General features: G+C 45.7%; 1 protein-coding gene across 2 annotated transcripts in view; it reads left to right on the top strand.

Moving 5' to 3' along the window:
* Nucleotides 1-15,308, top strand: part of LOC111146672 (POP1 homolog, ribonuclease P/MRP subunit) — a 31,087-nt gene extending 15,779 nt beyond the window's left edge. For both annotated transcript variants that reach the window (XM_022502328.1, XM_022502327.1), the window contains exons 11-15: nucleotides 3,672-3,787; nucleotides 5,870-6,061; nucleotides 7,875-8,029; nucleotides 12,599-12,940; nucleotides 13,849-15,308. In XM_022502328.1, coding sequence (XP_022358036.1) covers nucleotides 3,672-3,787; nucleotides 5,870-6,061; nucleotides 7,875-8,029; nucleotides 12,599-12,940; nucleotides 13,849-14,506 — 1,463 coding nt within the window. In that variant the 3' untranslated portion in view covers nucleotides 14,507-15,308. The remainder of the gene's footprint in view (nucleotides 1-3,671; nucleotides 3,788-5,869; nucleotides 6,062-7,874; nucleotides 8,030-12,598; nucleotides 12,941-13,848) is intronic.
* Nucleotides 15,309-19,120: the final 3,812 nt, after the last annotated feature.

Genomic DNA, 19,120 nt, shown 5'->3' with positions numbered 1-19,120 from the left:
CGTTCTCTGCCTATTTTAACTTGGACAAAACAGACCAATTTTGGTGCTACTTAAACCATAAAGAAGGGTTTGCCCTTCTTATTTGCAGGACAAACTGTCTTCTTGTGTGTACTGGGGATTCGCGGATTCTGAAAAGAGGGGGTATATAACTGTAATATTGCGATATAATAAGAAATATGTATTTTGGTCTTTGTGCAGCTGCCCCTTTCCTGGTATATAGCTCCTAAAGTCCTTGTAATTCCCTAAGTGATAACAGCCTTAAAGCCTTAAAGGCTAAAGGAGTGTCTTTTCTTATTCATTAAAGCCCCTTTCAGTCACAACTTTTAGGTTAATGAGGTGAAAAACTCTCTAGGATGGTGGGCTGGTTACCGGGGGAACCAACCTCAAGGTTAGAGCGTCAGAGCTTTCTCAGACACTTCTACCCCTGCCCCATCCAGACCTGCTTCTGGGAGGGGGAGGTGGGTTAGAGATTGAGTTTGATTGTCAACAGGCAATGATTTAATCAGTCATGCCTACTTGATTATGCCTGTGTAAAAGTCTTATACAGTTGGGGTTTGGAGAACTTCCCGTTTGCTGAACACTTGAAGATGTTGGGAGGGTAGTGAGTTTGAAGAGGGCCAGGGCCTCCTTGTTCCCTCATACCTTACCCTGTGCTTCTCTTCCATCTGGCTGTTTCTGAGTTAAATCTTTTCATTAAAAAACAAAGCAAAACAAAATAGTAATGGAGTCAGTAAACTGTTTTCTTGAGTTCTGGGAGCCGTTCTAGCAAATTACTGAATTTGAGGAGGGGGTCGTATAGGTGGGACCAATTTCTAGCCAGCTGGTCAGAGGTACTGGAGACCAGGGACTTCCAACTGGCATCTGAAGAAGGGGTAGTCTTGTGGGACTGAGTCGTTAACCTGTGGGATCTGACACCGTCTCCAAGTAGGTGGTGTCGGAACTGGTGTGAGTTGTAGGACACCCAGCCCGTGTTGCAGGATTGCTTGCTCTCGGGAAAATGGCTGCACGTTTGCGTGTCAGAAGTATTGGGAGTAGAATAGCAAGACTGCAGGGAAGGAAATAATGTTTCAGTGAAGAACTTGAAGTAACGGTGCATATTTTCAGATGCGCTGAAAAAGTTTACTTGATCGTTTGATCCTGGATTTTGATTTGAATATTAATAATTTGTTTTTGCAAATCTTTTCAACTTAACAACAGCATTGCACTATGTAAGTAACTGGTTTTCCATGTGAGATTTTTAAAATATAATTCCTGTTGCACTGTCATTGTAGAATTTATTCTCCTTAATCTTTCTCTTTGTGTACTCTTTGATAGTGTATACCCAAAACACAGGAAGAATCGAGTTGGCTTTAGAGGGATAGGTGAGAGATCATCCCTTTTTACAGCTTTTCCAAGTACCTTTAGAGCACGGAGCTGCAGGTGACTTCTTGAAGTGTCCAATTATTGGTCATTTTGCACCGACTCCTCCATTTCTGCTCTTGGGAGAAAAAGCCCTCATAGCTTCAGTTGGTCCCTTTTAACTGTTCTGCAGGTTTAATTTAGAATAGAGTGAATTTGAAGACTAACTTCGGTTTATTTGATTCCCAAACAAGGCAAACTTCAATTTCCTTTGCTTCCCTAAGGAAAACTTATTAAGAAAGTTTTAATTTAAAATTTGGTCATCTTCAAATACATTTAAGAAAGAAAAACTATTTCCTTCAACCTTTAAGTTATTCTGTAGTTATGCAGTGAATTAGAAGGCTTTTGCCTGGTATGAAAGAAAGTATTCTTTATTTGGGTCTTGGGCCAAGGATTTAGAATTCCATTCAGAATCGATTGTCATTCTAGGCCCACTTAGGTACATGCTGGCTCAGCTGGTAATATTCTTTTACCCTCGGTACTAGACTCTTGACCTAAAAGGGTCTTTTCCCTTTGCCTTCAGGCATACTCTGTTTTGTTTTAAAATAGATTTTATGTTTTAGAACAGTTTTAGGTTCACAGCAAAGTTGAGTGGAAGGAATAGAAGGTTCCTGTATTCCCCTGCCCTCACGTACACTCAGCCTCCATGAACCTGCACTGACACATCATTGTTGCCCAAAGTCCACAGTTTCCATCAGGGTGCGCTCTTGGTGTTTTATATTCTGTGGGATTTGACCAATTTGGAACAGCATGAGTCCATCATCGTAGTATCATGAAATAGTTTGACTGCTCTAAAAATCTGTGCTCTGCCTATTCCTCTCTCTCTCTCTCTCTCTCTCCCAACCCTTGATCTTTTCACTGTTGTGTTTTCTCGAATGTCATTGCATTGGAATCATACAGTATGTAGCCTTTTCAGATATATTCTTTCACTTTGTAGTAAGCATTTCAGGTTCCTTCATGTCTCTTCGTGGCTCAGTAGCTCATTTCTTTTTAACACTGACTGATATTCCCATTGTCTGGATGTCCTACCTCCTTTGTTTCATCTATTTATTTATTATTATTTTTTAGAATATTTGGAGTTGCGGGTGTCTTTCTTGTGCCTTTGCAAGCCTCAGGCTCAGCCCTGTCTTTTGTAGAGTCCCAGTTCTGTCACTCACATCGTTGGCAGCTCTCCACAGGGAAGCGATTCTGGGTGGACAGAGGCTGTTTGAAACAGAGCCCGTTTGCTCCTAGACAGGCCGTGGGAACTTTCACATACACAGCACTGGTACTCAAGATGCTGTTGGTTATTATCTTCTGTGAGGAGCAGCAGAGGACTAGAAGCAGTTTCTGCTTTAAGGAGCTTTGATCTCAGATCTTTACATCAATGTAATATTCTCTATCTTTGCTCTCCCCTGAAATCTGTCACATTGTGGGCCAGTCGATTCCACCTTATTTTTTTCCAGCCATCAGACCCATGCAGGTATGTGCCTTTGAGTGTGACCTTTCTGTGTAGGTAGTTTAGACGTTAGCCAAAACTCATGAATTGTCTGATTTTCTTTTTTTCTTTCTTTTAATTTTCCAGTCCAACAAAAGAGAGTTGGAAGATTTTTTTTCCCCCTAGTGTTTCAGTGACTTCGTGTGGGAAATCTCTTCTATCAGTATATGTGTTTCTAATTGAAAAAGTTTCTCCTTTTTTCCCCACTGGAGTACTTTTTGGCATGGTGCAGTTTCTTTAAAGGGATGAAACAGTACATTTCACAGAAAATAGGCTCACTTTAAAGGAATGAGAAAAACATGTTTTACAGAAGGAATAAATATTCAGTTTAATGAAAAAGGATTATAAGAGACTTGAAATAATAGAGCAGAAGAAAAAGCTGGTATCTATTGGCTCACAGCTGTTGGGCCAGGAATGATATAAAGAGCCCTTAAATGAATAGTTAAAATATGGCTTGTATTGTCCTAGCGTGTTATAAAGAAATTGTTCACCCGTGCAGGGGTTCCTAGAATTTGGTTATCTTAAATGTGGGATTAGGCGGTTATTTACCTGAATGTGATCTTTATATCTTATACATTAAAAATACATGTCAAAAAAATAAGTTTAGGAGCCTTTGCTCTTTCATGAAACCAACAATAGGAGTAGCTTAATTTCTAGCCAAGTAAATTCTTCTAGAGAAGTTAAGTCAGCACCTACAAAGTATTTTCTTGTAACAGAAGGTCAGCCAGCAATGTTTAGAGTTTGACTTCGTTGATCTAAAGGATGTAGTTTGAAGGCTCTTTCTTTTCCCTCTTAGATAATGAGAAAGTTAGACAGCTGCTTCTGGAGGGTGTGCCTGTGGACTGTGCGCATAGCTTTATTTGGAACCAAGCTATCTGTAAGAATGTCACAGAGAATAAAATCTCGGATCAGGTAACTAATGGTGTAAGGATTGTTGGTCAAGTCCTAAAGACAGGTTGAAATTCCTCACTCGAGATGCCGTAAAAGTTATTTCATCCTTTAGAGAATCTCATAGACGCCCTTTTATTTTCAATTTATTGATGCCTTACTTATGATTTTTTCTGTTCTTAGAGAAGAATAATCTCAAGAAAAATTTACTATGAAGACTTTTTCTTAAAATGATAATTCCATGATTTAAATATAGGTTTTTCTTTTATTTTCTTTTTCCCTTAAATGTTCTATCTTTAATCTCATAGTGATTGAGCTCTTACCCAGATCAGGGATTATAGCAGATTGATGAGCTAGATGGCTAGGATATGTTTAAGGAAGTACAGGGTCAAAGGAAGCCCAAAGAAGGAGTACTAATCCCTGACTAGGGAAGTTGGGAAAAGCTTCCCGGATAGGGGAGCTGGTGTTTGACCTGACTCTTAGGTGGGTGGACAGAATTAAACCAGACTTCTTGGGGGCCAGGAGACAAGGCTGCTGGAAGTGAGACCAGTATGTGCAAGGGCCCATGATGTGATCAGGAATCTCTAAGTGAGTCAGTAGCTTGGAGTTGAGGGTGGGGCAGGAGATGAAGAAGTAAAAAGGGTTCAGAGCATAAGAGACCTTGAAGTATTTAAAGGATTTGGGCAAAGGACATAGGGCATCACTGATGGTTTGAAGCTGGGCCATGACATGATCAGATTTCACCGGCAACACTGTGGAAGGTAGATTAGACTAGGAATGGGGGTTCGGGCAGAGGAACTGAAGAGAGGGCTTGTGGTTGGATGGCCTTAAGAGACCCTGCAAATAGTCCTTAATTGAGGACATGATGGGGGGACTGAATCGAGACTGTGTGGATGGAGTGGAGGGGCTGGGGTTGAAGACAAAACACAGTCGTTGATTGGGTGGCTGTAAGTGGGAAAGGAGGAGACCTGTAAATTAGCTCCTAAGAGTCTAGCTTGAATTCAGTACTTCAGGTAAAAGAGACCCAGAGCCTGATTTATCACTGCTGTATTCCCAAGTTCTAGAAGAGTGTTTGTCACATAAAATATACTCAGTAAACATTTGAATGGATGAGTCAATGAATGAAGAGCAGACATGTGAATGGATGAATGAATGAGTGAGTGAGTCAGTCCCCCAGCCAGGTGGGGAACACAGGAGGAGAGCGGATGCAGTAGGGAAGATGAATTCAGTCCTGGATAAACTTGAGTTGGAAGGTCCTCAGGACTTCGCCATCAGAGTAGATGCCCAGGAGACAGGTTTTGATCCCAGGAGGAAAAGCTGGGGCTAGGAGATGGATATTTTAGAATCAACACCATGTAGAGATGGTAGTAGAAACTCAGCCCAGAGGTGAGAAGGATACTCAGGACTTGGTCATGATCAAGGAGCATCCGTGAGGTAGGAGGCAGACTTGGCTTCGTGGTGGTGGTCTCTTACATAGTCTCTCCTGTGGGTGCTAGGCCTCTCTCCTGCCCGTTCATCTATTTTTACAGCTGGCAAGACAAGTCTGAGGGGCTGTTGTGTACCATTCCCTACAGTCCACATAACAAATAATTTATAGCATCTTCTCTTTTAAATCTTTAAGACCTGGTGAGAAAATTTCTCAAGAGCCCCAGAGTGTTTGCCCACTCGCGCCTCCTTGAGAAGTTATTGTTTGTACCTTTTTTTTGTTTGTTTGTTTCTATCACCCACCGTTTTTTTTTTAAACCTCCTGACAACAAACCTTAACCAAAGTAAATGTAAGGACTGAACATCCAAATACAAAATTAATCCTGACATAAGAGATTAGCAGAATGGATGTGGGTTATTATATAACTTTGAATCATCTGGTATTGTGTAGCTCAAATTTAAGATAATTTGGCATTTTCTACCGAAACACTCGTATAGAGGAAAATCATTGTAGGAGGAATACCATGTATTTCAAATGGCTTCCATTTATTTACTGAGAACATTTTTTTCCCTTGTTTTTTGAAAGAGCATTTAACTTTCTAAAGCTGCTCATCAGGAGAGCCAGTAGAATCTCCCAGAAAATCAGTGTTGTTTGTCTTGAATGATTTTCTTCCGCTTTAGGATTTAAACCGGAGAAGAAGTGAATTGCTGGTGCCTGGGTCACAGCTTGTTCTAGGTCCCCAGGAATCCAAGATACCTATACTTTTGATTCAGCAGCCAGGGAAGGTGACCGGTGATGACCGACGAGGCTGGGGAAGTGGCTGGGACATCCTGCTCCCCAAAGGCTGGGGCATGGCTTTCTGGATTCCATTTGTAAGTTCTTTTTCTGTTCCCACTGTAGAGTGTAAAATACATTCCTAGTCCATTCCACATGCTGAAAGTGTTCCACACTGCATGCCCCACTTAGAAATCGAGGGCTGTTTTTCTACCCTTGGAGCTATAATTCTGATCCAAGGTACTTCATAATGTCCCCAGAGCCGGCTTGTCATTAATAAGAGTTGGGCTGACATAGTGTGAATTTCTGAGATTTTGAAAGTGTCCTGATTTTTATTTGACAGACAGAGATCACAAGGTAGGCAGAGAGGCAGGCAGGGAGGGGGGCCGGGGGGAAGCAGGCTTCCTGCTGAGCAGAGAGCCTGATGCGGGGCTCGATTCCAGGACTCTGAGATCGTGACCTGAGCCGAAGGCAGAGGCTTAACCCACTGAGCCATCCAGGCGCCCCAGAAGTGTCCTGATTTTTGAATAGTAGTGGTAACAAACTGGGCAGGGAACCTGACGTGAGACTTGGTCCCAAGAGCCTGGGATCATGACCTGAGCCAAAGGCAGATGCTTAACCGACTGAGCCACCCAGGCGCCCCTGAGGTGGCTTTTTGTCTTGTTCTATGTGTTTTATTTGTTACAGTTGAAAAGCACTTTTTAAATTTCTAATTTTTATAGATGTATAGAATACCTTTTTTAGTTTTAAGTGCTGACCATGTATTCCTACTAGCTGCAGCTAAAAGCTTTATTAAAATCCAGTGTGTTTTTTTCTTCTCAATAGTTTATTATTATTATTTTTTAAAGATTCTATTTATTTATTTGTCTGAGAGAGAGAGAGACAGAACGTGCGTGCACAAGCAGGGGGAGGGGCAGAGGGCGAAGCAGGCTCCCCACTGAGCAGGGAGCCCGATGTGGGTTGATCCCAGGACCTTGGGATCATGACCTGAGCTGAAGGCAGATGCTTAACGACTGAGCCACCCAGGTATCCCTCTTCTTGATAATTTAAATATTACTTTGAACCAGAGAGTATAATAGAGTATAATAGATAAGACTGTTAGAATCACATAGGTAATTAATTTTAGCAATTATGCTTGGTACAAGAGACATTCGGTTAATCATTTAAGATTCATTTCTTGGGCTCCTGACTGGCTCAGTTGGTAGGGCATGCAACTCTTGATCTTGGGGTCATGAGTTCAAGCTTCACAGTGAGTGTAGAGCTTACCTAATAAAAAATAATAGTAGGGGTATCTGGGTGGCTTAGTTGGTTAAGCGGCTGCCTTTGGCTCAGGTCATGATCTTAGGGTCCTGGGTTCTAGCCCTGCGTCAGGCTCCCTGCTTGGCAGGAAGCCTGCTTCTCCCTCTTCCTCTGCCTGCCGCTCCCCCTGCTTGTACTCTCTTTAATAAAATCTTTAAAAAAAAAATATTTAAAAAAAAAGAAATGAAACATTACAGAATTATTGGAAGCACTCTCTCCAGCTCCATTTCCCATCCTCTTCCTAAAAGAATCACTTTACCTGTTTTCAGTGTTTGTTTCTACCTTGCCTATTTTTATAGCTTTCTTAAGTATGCTCTGTATTCCCACATAAAATAACTATATTTTGACGTTTTTAAACTTTATATACCTCACCACATTTATGCTTTTGCAACTTACTATATTCACTCAACATTGAGATTTTTTCCTGTGTTGATTGATGAAGCTGTTCCATCATTTTTGCTCGTGTATAACCCGTTGTAGGATTATTCCACACTTACCCATTCTCTTTTTGATGGGCATTTAGGTGGTTTTGCATTTTCTCCATACAAACATTAAGCACTACTTTTACTGTAGGGTGGTGTATTGATAGGGTATTTTTGACATTTCTGTTAGATCTATCGAGGGGCAAGAGTTGGCGGGTTAAAAGAGTCCATGATGCATTCGCAGTACAAAAGGTCACCGGACATCCCCGGAGATTTCCCAGACTGCCCCGCGGGGGTTGTGTTTGCCGAGGAGCAAGCCAAGAACCTCCTCGAAAAGTACAAAAGGTAAGAAACCGGCTTCTCCAGTTTCCTAACATCTTGCAAGGAAGAGAAGGGCCTTCCCAATGTTGGCCAGCGATGCTCGGAATGGCTTCAGTAACTCTTACATAACGTGGAGCGTTCATAGACTTTTCCTTGAGTTCACATAACCAAGACGTAGCGAAGCTAGGAGATCATCTTATACGTGGCTCTTGTAGGCCTGTCCAGGTTACAGACCCTTCCCATGGTCATTTGCTTACATTGATGTTGGCACGTGCCTAAACTGGGGGCCTGAATTTCAGACGCCCGTCCCCTCAAAATAACATTTGTGTTTTTTTACGACCAGTTATAGAGGTAATATGTATTTATGAGATTTTAATGAAACTTACGGGAATGTGTAAAAGTGCTTTGTAAACGGGTGTATTCCTTCCATCTAGAGAGATAAGTAACTATTTTTACATGTTGGTATCTATCCAGCTAGCCTTATTTTTTTCCTTTCTTTTCTCTCCCTGGGGGACTGGCCAGAGAAGCGGTTTGCAACTCTTACACTGTGAAGTGCATGCCACCTTTTAGAGCCCGACTCTCACCTCCATTCCAGGCTTCCGGGAGCACAGAGACTGCCTTGTTTGTTGTGGCATCAGTGGCATGTAGCCAGTGCCTGGTGCATGGTGTCCTTAGTAACTGTCTTTGTTGACTGATGAAAGGAGAGGTAGTGGGATGGCGTAGTTCCTTGACCATGAGCTCCATGATTGTGCTTTCCTGTTCACCATCCAACCACAGAGGCAGGCAGTGCTCGGTGTTCGGACTTTGTCAAGTGACAGGTGAATGAATGAGTGGAAAGACAGGGGTGCTTTCCTGGATTGCTGGCTTACGGGCTCTTTTGAAGGCAGTGATCATGTATTTCGTGCCTCCCAGAATACCTAAGAGTCTTCTATGTGTTTGTTAAGTACTATTTGACAATAGTACTTATTTCTCACCCTTTAGATTTCTTTACCCGTGCAGATTTTTCTTAGGTACAAATTTTCTTGAAATGGGATTATAGTATAATATACTATTTCAAAACCTGTACTTTTTACTTAGCAGTCTATTATGGATAGTTTTCCTGTATCAATAAATGTGACTCTAAACCAAGTGTCAGCAAACTTTTTTTGTAAAAGGCCGGATGATAAATATTTTCGGCTTTGCAGGCCCTTTGGTTTCCATGGCAGCCACTCAGCTCAGCTCTGCCTTGTGGCACAAGGATGACCACGGATGATACATAAAGGAATGGGCATGGCTGTGGGCCGGCCCCATTCTGTTTATGGACACACAAGTTTGAATCTCATATAATTTCATGTGCCATAAAATAGTCTTTTTTTTTTTTTTTTTTTTTTTTTTTTAACCATTTCAAAACATAAGAGCCATTTTTAGCTCCTGGGTCATAGAGGAACAGACAGTGGGCCGGGCTTGGCATGTGAGTCATCATCTGCCATCCTTGCTCCAAATAGAACTCAGCAGTTACCTCCAGGGCTCCCATATATTGAACTGTAATTTGTCAGCGACTCTTTAGTTTATTTCTAATTTTTTGCTCTGCGCTTCTGTGAACAGCTTTCCATATGCATCTTTACCTGTTTGTCTGACTTATTCATTCATTTAATATATTTATTTAGAGCCTACCATGTGTTAAATGCCTTCTAGGCACTGGCACCTTTCCCCGTGGAGCTTATGTTCTTGATGGAAGCACATGTTTCTAGGCTGGTGGGGGAGGGACCCAGCAGAGGGAGGGAGGCTGACATTGCAAGAGCAAAAAGTCCTTGAGTGGGGAAGAGAGAGGCTCAGATCGTTCATTTCAGTTGGCTGGAAGGCTGACTTTGAGATACAAATTCAGATTTAGGTAGGGTAGACTCTGGCCCAGAGATAGGTAGAACTCTCCTGATCATGATGGGCTTCTCAGTGAAAAGAGAGGCGAGGTTATCAGTTAGGACTAAGAAGGGGAGAGAGGCTGTTGGAGATTCAAGGAGAGAGGAATCTATAGAGACCATTTTCTGGACGAGCAGAAGTTAGAATTGACTGGAGAAATGTCAGGGCTTGCACTTGTTTACAGCAGGACCATTCAGGGCTTCTGGGTGTTCTTCCCCAGCCCTGTTCTGTTGATCGGGGCTGGCGTGGGGGTAGTTAGAGGGTTGGATGTAACCAGGATGGGCTTTACCAGGTCGAGGGAGTTGAGGGTACCTGTAAGGGAATGACTCTCCTATGAACCGGAGAGTTTAAGCTTAAGAAGAGACATGTGAAGGTGCCTGGGTGGCTCAGCTGGTTAGGCCTCTGCCTTCAGCTCAGGTCATGATCTCAGGGTCCTGGGATTGAACCCCACGGCCAGCTTCCTGCTCAGAGGGGAGCCTGCTTCTCCTCCTCCCTCTGCTGCTCCCCGTGCTTGTGCGCTCTTTTTCTCTCTCTCTCTGTCAAATAAATAAATAAAATCTTTAAAAAACAACAAAAACATGCAAGAACGGTGGTGAGCTATGAGGAGATGGTGAAGGAATAGTAAGTTCCAGCGCTTCAGGAGTTGTGGTGGGGGAGGGGCAAATGGGCTGGAATGGGAGGTATCGCTCTGAGGGTAGATACTTGAAATTGAGATTTTAAGGGGGAGCAGGTGATAGCAGTGACCAAAAACTAAGTGCCACCAGGAGAGTGTGTGTCTGAGGTGAAGTAAAAGATGGGAAATGAGGACATGAAGTTTCTGGTAGCCCAGGGCGTTAGAGCTGATTTTGGTAGGTGCCGAAGCCGCTGAGTGACCAGAGTCGAGATGGCGGGGGAGGGGGTGTGTGGGCGGCTGGAGGAGGACCTGGCTGAGGAGGGAGAGCGGATGGTCTGTCTGAGGGCGTGTGCTTTGGGGGAGCTGGGATTTTGGAGGAGGAAGGAGAAGACAAGTGGTCTGGGGGCATCAGGGGATCATCTGACCCCCTGCCCCCCAGGCCCATGGCATGTAAGAAAGAAAGCGCGGTCGCTGGAGAGGAGCTGGATGGGAAAGAAAGCACACACCTTAGGCTGAATCCCATCAATAAGATTTCTGGTTTTAAAAAAATATATACACCCCACAGATTTTTTTGTACTATCCATCAATTGCCGTTTGTATTAATTTAGGATTTCACCTATAGTTAGGAGCATGGCTGTTTTCCCTCACTCCGAATAACATAGGATATTACCAATTTCTAATATTGATAGAACTGATGGGTGGAAAAAGTAACATCTTATTGTTTTAATTTTTTGTTTAACGAGTATAAAGTGTTTACTTTTAAGTGTTTTTCACCTTTTCTTTCTTTTTTTGTTACTAGCTCATTTATTTCCATTTAAAGGTCTTCGGGGGAGGCAAGTACCGTGGGAATGTTTTTTGCCAGCTGCCCGTCTTGGGAGGCCAGAACACATTTGGTTCAAACTCCAGAGCAGAGGCTCAAACTGAACCCCTGATTAAGTCTGCGGGTTCATTGTCTACCTGGGGTCCTGGGGCATGGCACAAAGTAAGAAGCATGTGAGGGAAGGAGAGTCAGGGCCTGTCCCACAGGACACTGTCAGTCCAAGGATGGGGTCCGGGACTCCCTAAGAGTCCTCCAGCCCAGAATGGCCAACAGTGCGGCTGCTCCCTGCCTTTCGGGGTCCTGGTTCTCATTAGCTTGTGGTATTGCTGAAAGGCTCTTCTTTCATCCATTGCTAAAAAAAAGCTGATTGCTTTCACCCTGTGAGTTTGGAAATCTCTCTCAAAATTGCAAATGCTCATTGTCTTTGTTTAGCAGTTCATTCGGGAACTTATCCTGCGGATATACTTGTGCTTGTATGACATGTTCAAGGTCATTCGTTGCAGCGTTGTTTCTAGAAGCAAAGATTTGAAAATACCAAAATGCCCTGTAGTGGGGGGCTATCTCATCAGCTGGGGTATAATCCAGGAGTAAGATAGGCAGCCCTTTGCAAAAGAATGAGGGATCTCTTCGTGTACTCATATGAAATGATTTCCAAGGTATGTTGTGAGATGGAAACAGTTAAACAAGAAGTACTGAGTCTGGGATATCACCACCTGTGTAAAATGGGTAACAAAACAGAAAGAAAAGGGTACATATCTGCACATAGGTCCACAAAATGTCTCGGAAAGGATGCATTACAAAGCAGATAATGACGTGATCTCTTGGAGGGTGGCTGGGTCATTCATTTCCTCCTCAGTGTCCCAAGTGAGGCAAGTACCCCAGGGCTGTTTTTCACCAGCTACAGGTCGAGTGGGGGAGAAATCTCACCAGCACCCCTTCCGTTCCCGTGGAACATAGAACATTGTTACACGCAGGGACATTGCAGCACTCCAGGGACACTGTGAACTTGCGGTTTTTCAGAAGGCACCCCCTGGAGTTGTGAGGCGACCATATGGGGCAGATGTATTACCTTTTAAAAGTAAAACCAAAGGAAACAAATAAACTTGGCCAATAGAGTTGGTTGTTATCTTTATCATACTTCTTGGAAAACTTTATTTCTTAGGTTTGTTTTTCAAGTAGAGATGTAGTGCAATGGCCATAATTATTTTTGTGGTTCCGATCCTAAATTGTTCAAAAATTGGTTCTCCTCCTTGATTTTCACTAGGCGCCCTCCTGCAAAACGGCCCAACTATGTGAAGCTTGGCACCCTGGCTCCTTTCTGCTGTCCCTGGGAGCAGTTAGCTCAGGAGTGGGAGTCAAGAGTCCGGGCCCAAGAGGAATGCTCTGTGGCCACCTCTCCAAGTGGTGAGGACGGTGACTCGAGGAGAGACAAGTTGCCTTGCGATCCCACACCTGAAAACACGGATCTGCGGTCTGACGAAGGGGGCACATCTCCGAGCAGCTGCAGTGAGCCCCGAGAAGTCATGGACACAGAGTGCCCAGCCCGGGTGGGGACCGAGTGGGTAGCAGGCCAGGATGCCACCGGCAGTCTCCTCTGCGTTCTGCGGTAAGTGCCCATGACCCCCGGATGCAGTTTTCGTGGTCTCTTTTCCTCCTGACCAGGCTATAGGCTGTAAAGGTTCTCATTGTCCCTTTATGCAAAGCCCTAGGGAACGTCTGGACTTTCTGGGTAGGGGCGGAGGCGGAGGCGGAGGGGCAAGCCAGTCCTGTGTCACCCAGTCCACAGAGGGCTCGGGGATACAGCTGAGTCACATCTGATTTGGGGCACGATACTAATGTGCCCAGATGGTTTAAAGTATCGTCACCCACCTACATGAACCAAGGCAGTTTTCTGTGACCTATTTCATTTAGTCTTTGCTGACAAAGCAGCGCCCTTGCACCAGAGGGTGCCCTGAGGTAACAAGGAACGTTCCCTCTGTGAACTCTGAGTAAGCATTCTTCCCTTTACATCCCCGAATTCCGTTTCTTCTGGTTCCTTTGGAATGACCGGAGTTTAGGAGTGATTCCATGTCCCCTCATTGTAACATCGTCCTGTCAGAGAGGCCGCTGTCCGAAGTGTGTTCCTGCCGCTCCCTGCTTGATGGGGCTTCCCAGTCACGCTCTGGTCTGTGCTCATCCCTCTTGCCTCGCACTTCTTTTCTGTACAGTGACTTCATTTCCTGTCCTTCCTTCATTTCAGAGCTGTCTCTCTCAGCCTTAGATTCTGTCTCATTTTTCTCTACCTTTAGCTTCTTAAACCTTTAGTCCCTCTACAAATGGTAGACCCATATGAAGAAAAATATGACAAAAATGTATTAATGTCTGTTTTCAATTTTTGAAGAAATTACCATTTTGACCCTTCCCCACATAGAGTCTAAAAAGGCCAAGTTAACTCCCAACAGTGCCCAGTCTTCTGACGGCATGTTTTCTCCCTGAACAAAATCTCCTCAAACGTGTGTCTCCCACTTCACGTAGGAGTAGGAAATGGCTGAAGCAGCTGTCGACCTGGTGTGGGCCCGGCTCCGGGGACAGGCGGGCAGCCCGGCGGGCTCCGGGCAGTGGGCAGCCAGCACCGACCAGAGCGGCCTGCCTGCCCCTCCTGGAGCGCTTCCCCAGGGCGCTGGTGTGGGTCAGCCTGGCCCTGCTGAGGAAGGGCAGCCCCGAGCTGCACTCCATGATCTGTGTCCCCGCCGAGGAGGACTTCCTCCGGCTCCGTCAGGATCAGCTGTACTGTGGGCCCCAGGAATCCAAGCACAGTGACCCCTTCAAGAGCGAGATCCGGAAGCAGAAAGAGAGGAAGAAAGTGGAGAAGAGGCAGAACAAACAGGCGCCCGCTGAGCCTGAGGGTCTGGCCAGGGGCCCCCCTGCAGCTGGACACCGAGCTCTGACCCTGGGCCTGTGGTCAGGCCCCCTCCCGGGGGTGACTTCTCACTGCTCCAGAGTTCTCCTCGGCTTTGTGACGCAGGGAGACTTCTCCATGGCCGTCGGCGGCGGAGAAGCCTTGGGGTTTGTTAGCTTGACAGGCTTGCTGGATATGCTGTCCACCCAGCCGGCAGCCGAGAGGGGGCTCGTGTTGCTGAGGGCGCCCGCCTCCCCGCAGTATCGGTTTGCGAGAATTGCCGTGGAGGTGTGAGCGCCCGTGGACACCCCGCAGCAGAGACGGGCTAACTGCTTGTTTGCCAAGTCCCCCTGTTGGAGAGTTTTGTTTTTGCCATCCTCTGCTTCGAAATATCACACGAAATTCCTTGGAAATGAGAATAAAGATAAGGCATTATGCAGACGAAGGGCTACTGACATCATTCCGGTAATCTCTTGGTAATCTCCTGGATTGCTTCCATCTTTCCTCGTCCTTGCTGTAACACTTGAAGAGTATTGCGCATGGGTAGCCGAAAGCTTTTTTTGTATTGATTTCTTGGTCTCTGTCATTCTTGCTGAACATCATTAGATGCCCTTGTATGTTTTCTTGTTCCTTTTTTATTAGGAACAAAGGACTGTCAAGTGTATTTGAAAAGCCCTGTAGACACGAGATAAGCAACAGTGGTTGTTTAATGGTGTGATTGTTAGAGGCGAGGGAAAGGCTATAAACACTTGGCCTCTGTGCATGACATAGGGTTCCCTCATCTGGACCACGTTCGAGTCCGTCCTGGAATCAGCGTGTGCCTAACACCTGACACCATGCGGAAGGAAACCGTGGAAAATTACTGCTTGTTTTCAGGCAGGCTCGGTGTATGGCAGAGGGGTTGGGGTGGACTCAGAATGGGGCTCTGGTCTTTAGGACCCATTGTGCCCTTTGCTGTTGACCAACAAATACATGATCCTAGAAGTTACTTGGTTCTTCTGTGCTTTTTTTTCTACAAAAAATTTTTCAAAGCCAGGGAGGCTGGCTTCTCAAAATATGTTCTATGAAGTGTGTTATCTAAAAAAAAAAAAAAAAAGATTCTAACTTCATTGATTTGGGAAACTATGGGTTAAAGGAAGCTAAGCATTTCTTTTTAAGGGATTTCTAGAACCTTCCATGTGATAATATGCATTGTGCCTCTCCAGGAAGCAGATAACAGCCTACAGTATTTTCTAAATCTTTTTGATTCCCAAACTCCTTTTGCAAGGAGCACTCTGTAGGACCAGTGTTTTTAGGGACACACTTTGGGGAACGTGGCCGTACCATGCAGTACTTACCTCTCTGACAGGTGATGATTAAAAGGACGGCCTCTTTTAGACACTCATGCAGTCACGATGTCCACCTGACAATGGAGCAGGGTGTTAAAGAGGTCTTGTCCTGTCCCACACAGGAGTGCCGTCATAGCTTTTATCACTTGCGGAGAAACTGGGTGCTCATTCACATTTCGTTACCCTGTGCGTCTCACACCCTCCAGACCCTTGTCATCCCCCCCCCCCCCCCATTTCTAGCAGAGCCTGAGTGGGGTTTGTTTTTTAATTTAAATGTACAGTTAGGCGTTATTTCATGTAAATGTATTGGGTTTTGCAGTAGCAGTCGTTAGAAATGTCTCTGGGGGAGATGGGCTGTGGGGAGAGACAGCAGGTGTTCCAGTGGCTACTGAGCTGTCCCATGTGTCTCCCTCTCACCATGCCTCTGGATGTATTTGTGTCCAACCCAAATGAGACTGCATAAATAAATAAATAAATAAAAAGAAAAACACCAGTGTGACTTAGTGGTGTCTGTAAACAGAATAAATTCAAATGTCACCTGATGTTCAATTGTGTTTATTGGGCCATTCCTGATTGGTTTTCTTGGCTCTAGGCCACTCCATCTGTGGCTCAGCTCACTGGATGACAGAAGCCTGAGCATGCCGCGAGTCCCCTAACCTCTTTCTGCCTAGCACCCTGCCTGGGGCCTGCCGCCCTGCCCTCACGACAGGACAGGGCACACTTACTCTGCTTTGTGTCAGAAGGCCCAAGAACTATGTGCTGAAAGGATAGACTCGCGTTGCCCAAAATTGGTTCATGGGAGTGCTGGTCCCTGGAACTGTCTCCTGGAAAGTGATGGCCAAACAGATTTGGGAGGGCTGCAGTCCACATTCTCCTCTTGCTGGTTCACACCGCACGAGTGTCACCAAGCCCCTGCAGATTCCAGGAAGGAAATCGAGCTGTCTTTCACAGACCTCCCCTTCTCCCCTGTTGTTCTTCTTTTGGCATACCTGTTGTCCAGAGAACATGAGTTTCGGGGAATATACTTCGCAGAATCACTGACAAAATCTGCACCTATGTGGGGAAGAATCCATTTCTCCTGTGAAAAGACACAGGAAGGGTGTTACTGTCCACAGCAAAAAATGAATAAATGTGTTTATTTTGATTCTACCGGTGCTGCAGAACTACCAAAAAAGTACGATGTGGCCCCTGGCCTCTTTTCATGAGGGTGAATCCTCCAGAGTTTGCCAAGTCAGGAAGTGTCCCAGAAAGCAGCGTTGTGAGCTCAGCACCTGGAGACCAGCTACACACCACCTGAGTGGTGTAAGACAGAATTGATTCCTTCTGTAAGATGATGCTCAGCTTTTCAAAAATATTACACACAAGTAATATTTTTGTATTAATATTCATCATAGAAAACCTAGAATATGCTGGTAAGCAACAGCAACAGCAGTTAAAATCACCGGGTTTTCAGCACCCACATGTAACCTATGTTATCTTTTTGGCACATACCCTTCTAGACCTTGAGATGTGTGCCAGTAGCTTTCTTTTAAGAAAAATAGGGTCAGGGGTGCCTGGGTGGCTCAAGTCGGTTAAGCGTCTGCCTTCGGCTCAGGCATGCATGCGCTCTCTCTCTCTGACAAATAAATAGAATCTTAAAAAAAAAAAGAAAAAGAAAAACAGTCAGTAATTGCTCATGTAAGAATCCGTATGGTACTTCTCAGGTTAAGATCATGTTGCCAGTTCCTTACAGAGCTTTATGGAGGAACGTGAATGTTCCTCCTCTTTTGCTGGTAGGAGGAAGTTTGTAGGTAACGGCTCTGCTGGGAACTCGCCGCAGCATTGCTGGCTGAGCTGCTGCAGGCCTAGGGAGGGCCAGTGGGAAGGGAGGTGGACAGGTGACAGCTGGATGGACAGCTGGGTGGTCTTAACTGGTCAGGACTGGGCTGCTCAGCAGGGAAGAGTACGTAACAAAGACCACCTGGGGGTCCTCAGAGTCACACCCCCTGTTACACAGCTATCCCTGCCACGGAGGGCCTGTCCAGAACTCAGGGGTATGGGTACTGTCCTTTGGACAACCAGGACTCTCACTCCTGGCTGCTCGTTAGAATCCTCTGACCGCCCAGAAAGCCATCTCGGGTCAGGCCCAAGCAGCCGTATTTCTTTAAAAACCCCAAGGCTGCTCTGACATGTGACGTGGGCTGAGGCTGCAGGGGTGGGGTGGGAGGTCTGGCTCTTCTGAGCCCCTGCACCTTGGGAAGGTATGACTGGACCTTACCACCCTTGTGGCTGGACCAGGCCCAACTCACAGGTCTGTGGACTGCGCTGTGAAACAGCCAGGTGGGAACTTCATGGGAGCGTCGTGGTGGGCCTGGGCGGCCCTGAGTGGGGGCTTCCACCTGGGGAGAAGGCCTGGGCTTGAAAGAGAGAACAGCCCGGCTCATGACTTACATAACCTTCACGACCGAGTACAAAATGAGGTCTCTGTTTTCTCTTCCCTTTCAGAGCCTCTGATCTCAACTTTGGCTCCACTTTGGGAGTCGCTTGCGGAGTCTTCCAAGCCCGGGTGCCTGGGGCCCGCATCCGGGAGATGCTGAGTTAACTGGCGAGGGGTGTGACCCAGACACTGGGATTCTTAAGAGCTCCCTGACGTGACTTGCAGCCACGATAGAGAACCACTGTTCTAGACTTTTAATGTGAGGGTCCCATGCAGTTAGGCAAGAGCACAGAAGCCTATCAGTGACGGGGAAACATGCAGGGTGGGAGCAGACGTAGGCTGTCTTGAGTGAGGCACCCGGCTGACACTGATGGCCACGAGTAGGGTCCTGCAGGGTCGGAATGAACAACCAAGTTCACGTAATGGCATTTCCCTTCCCTGCTTTTTTAAAATGAAAATTTAACCCGGTCAGGTACTGTTCTAGAAGAATCTACCCTAACCATTGTGTGCTTTCACCTCAGGAAATGTTTATAAACACAGGATCCACCTAGTTTCTCTCTCCAATCACTGTTCTTTTGGCTTCTTGAACAGCTAAGCCCTTGGTGCCCCCAGGACTTGGAAGACCGAGCGTGTGCCGTGCCGTGTTTGTGGAACGTTCTTGCCCCTCCTCCCCGCTCGCTGCACCCCGTCCCCTCTCATCCCATCCTTCCTAGTTGATTTCATATTTCTCAGAGAGGCCTCCTCCTGCCTACATTATTTTCTATCACAGAAGGGTTTATTTCTTGAAGGACATCACAACCTATAATAATGCTTTGGTTATTTACTTTTCATTGTCTACAGCTGTGAGCCTCATGAAGTGGTTACTATGTCTTATTTGACTACTGTTGCACTCCAGGCTCTAGCTGAGTCCCTAACCCATGCCTGGCATTTATTTTTGTTGAATTGCTGTGCTAATCAAAGAGCGTGTTGATGGGGCGCCTGGGTGGCTCAGTGGGTTAAAGCCTCTGCCTTCGGCTCGGGTCATGATCTCAGGGTCCTGGGATCGAGCCCCACATCGGGCTCTCTGCTCAGCAGGGAGCCTGCTTCTTCCTCTCTCTCTGCCTGTCTCTCTGCCTACTTGTGATCTCTCTCTGTGTGTCAAATAAATAAATAAAATCTTTAAAA

Source organism: Enhydra lutris, unplaced genomic scaffold, assembly GCF_002288905.1.
Source record: "Enhydra lutris kenyoni isolate GAN:26980312 unplaced genomic scaffold, ASM228890v2 scaffoldscaffold14, whole genome shotgun sequence".
NCBI classification, from domain to species: Eukaryota; Metazoa; Chordata; class Mammalia; order Carnivora; family Mustelidae; genus Enhydra; species Enhydra lutris.
The sequence above is the reverse complement of the archived record's forward strand: the minus strand, read 5'-3'. Positions and strand labels throughout refer to the sequence as shown.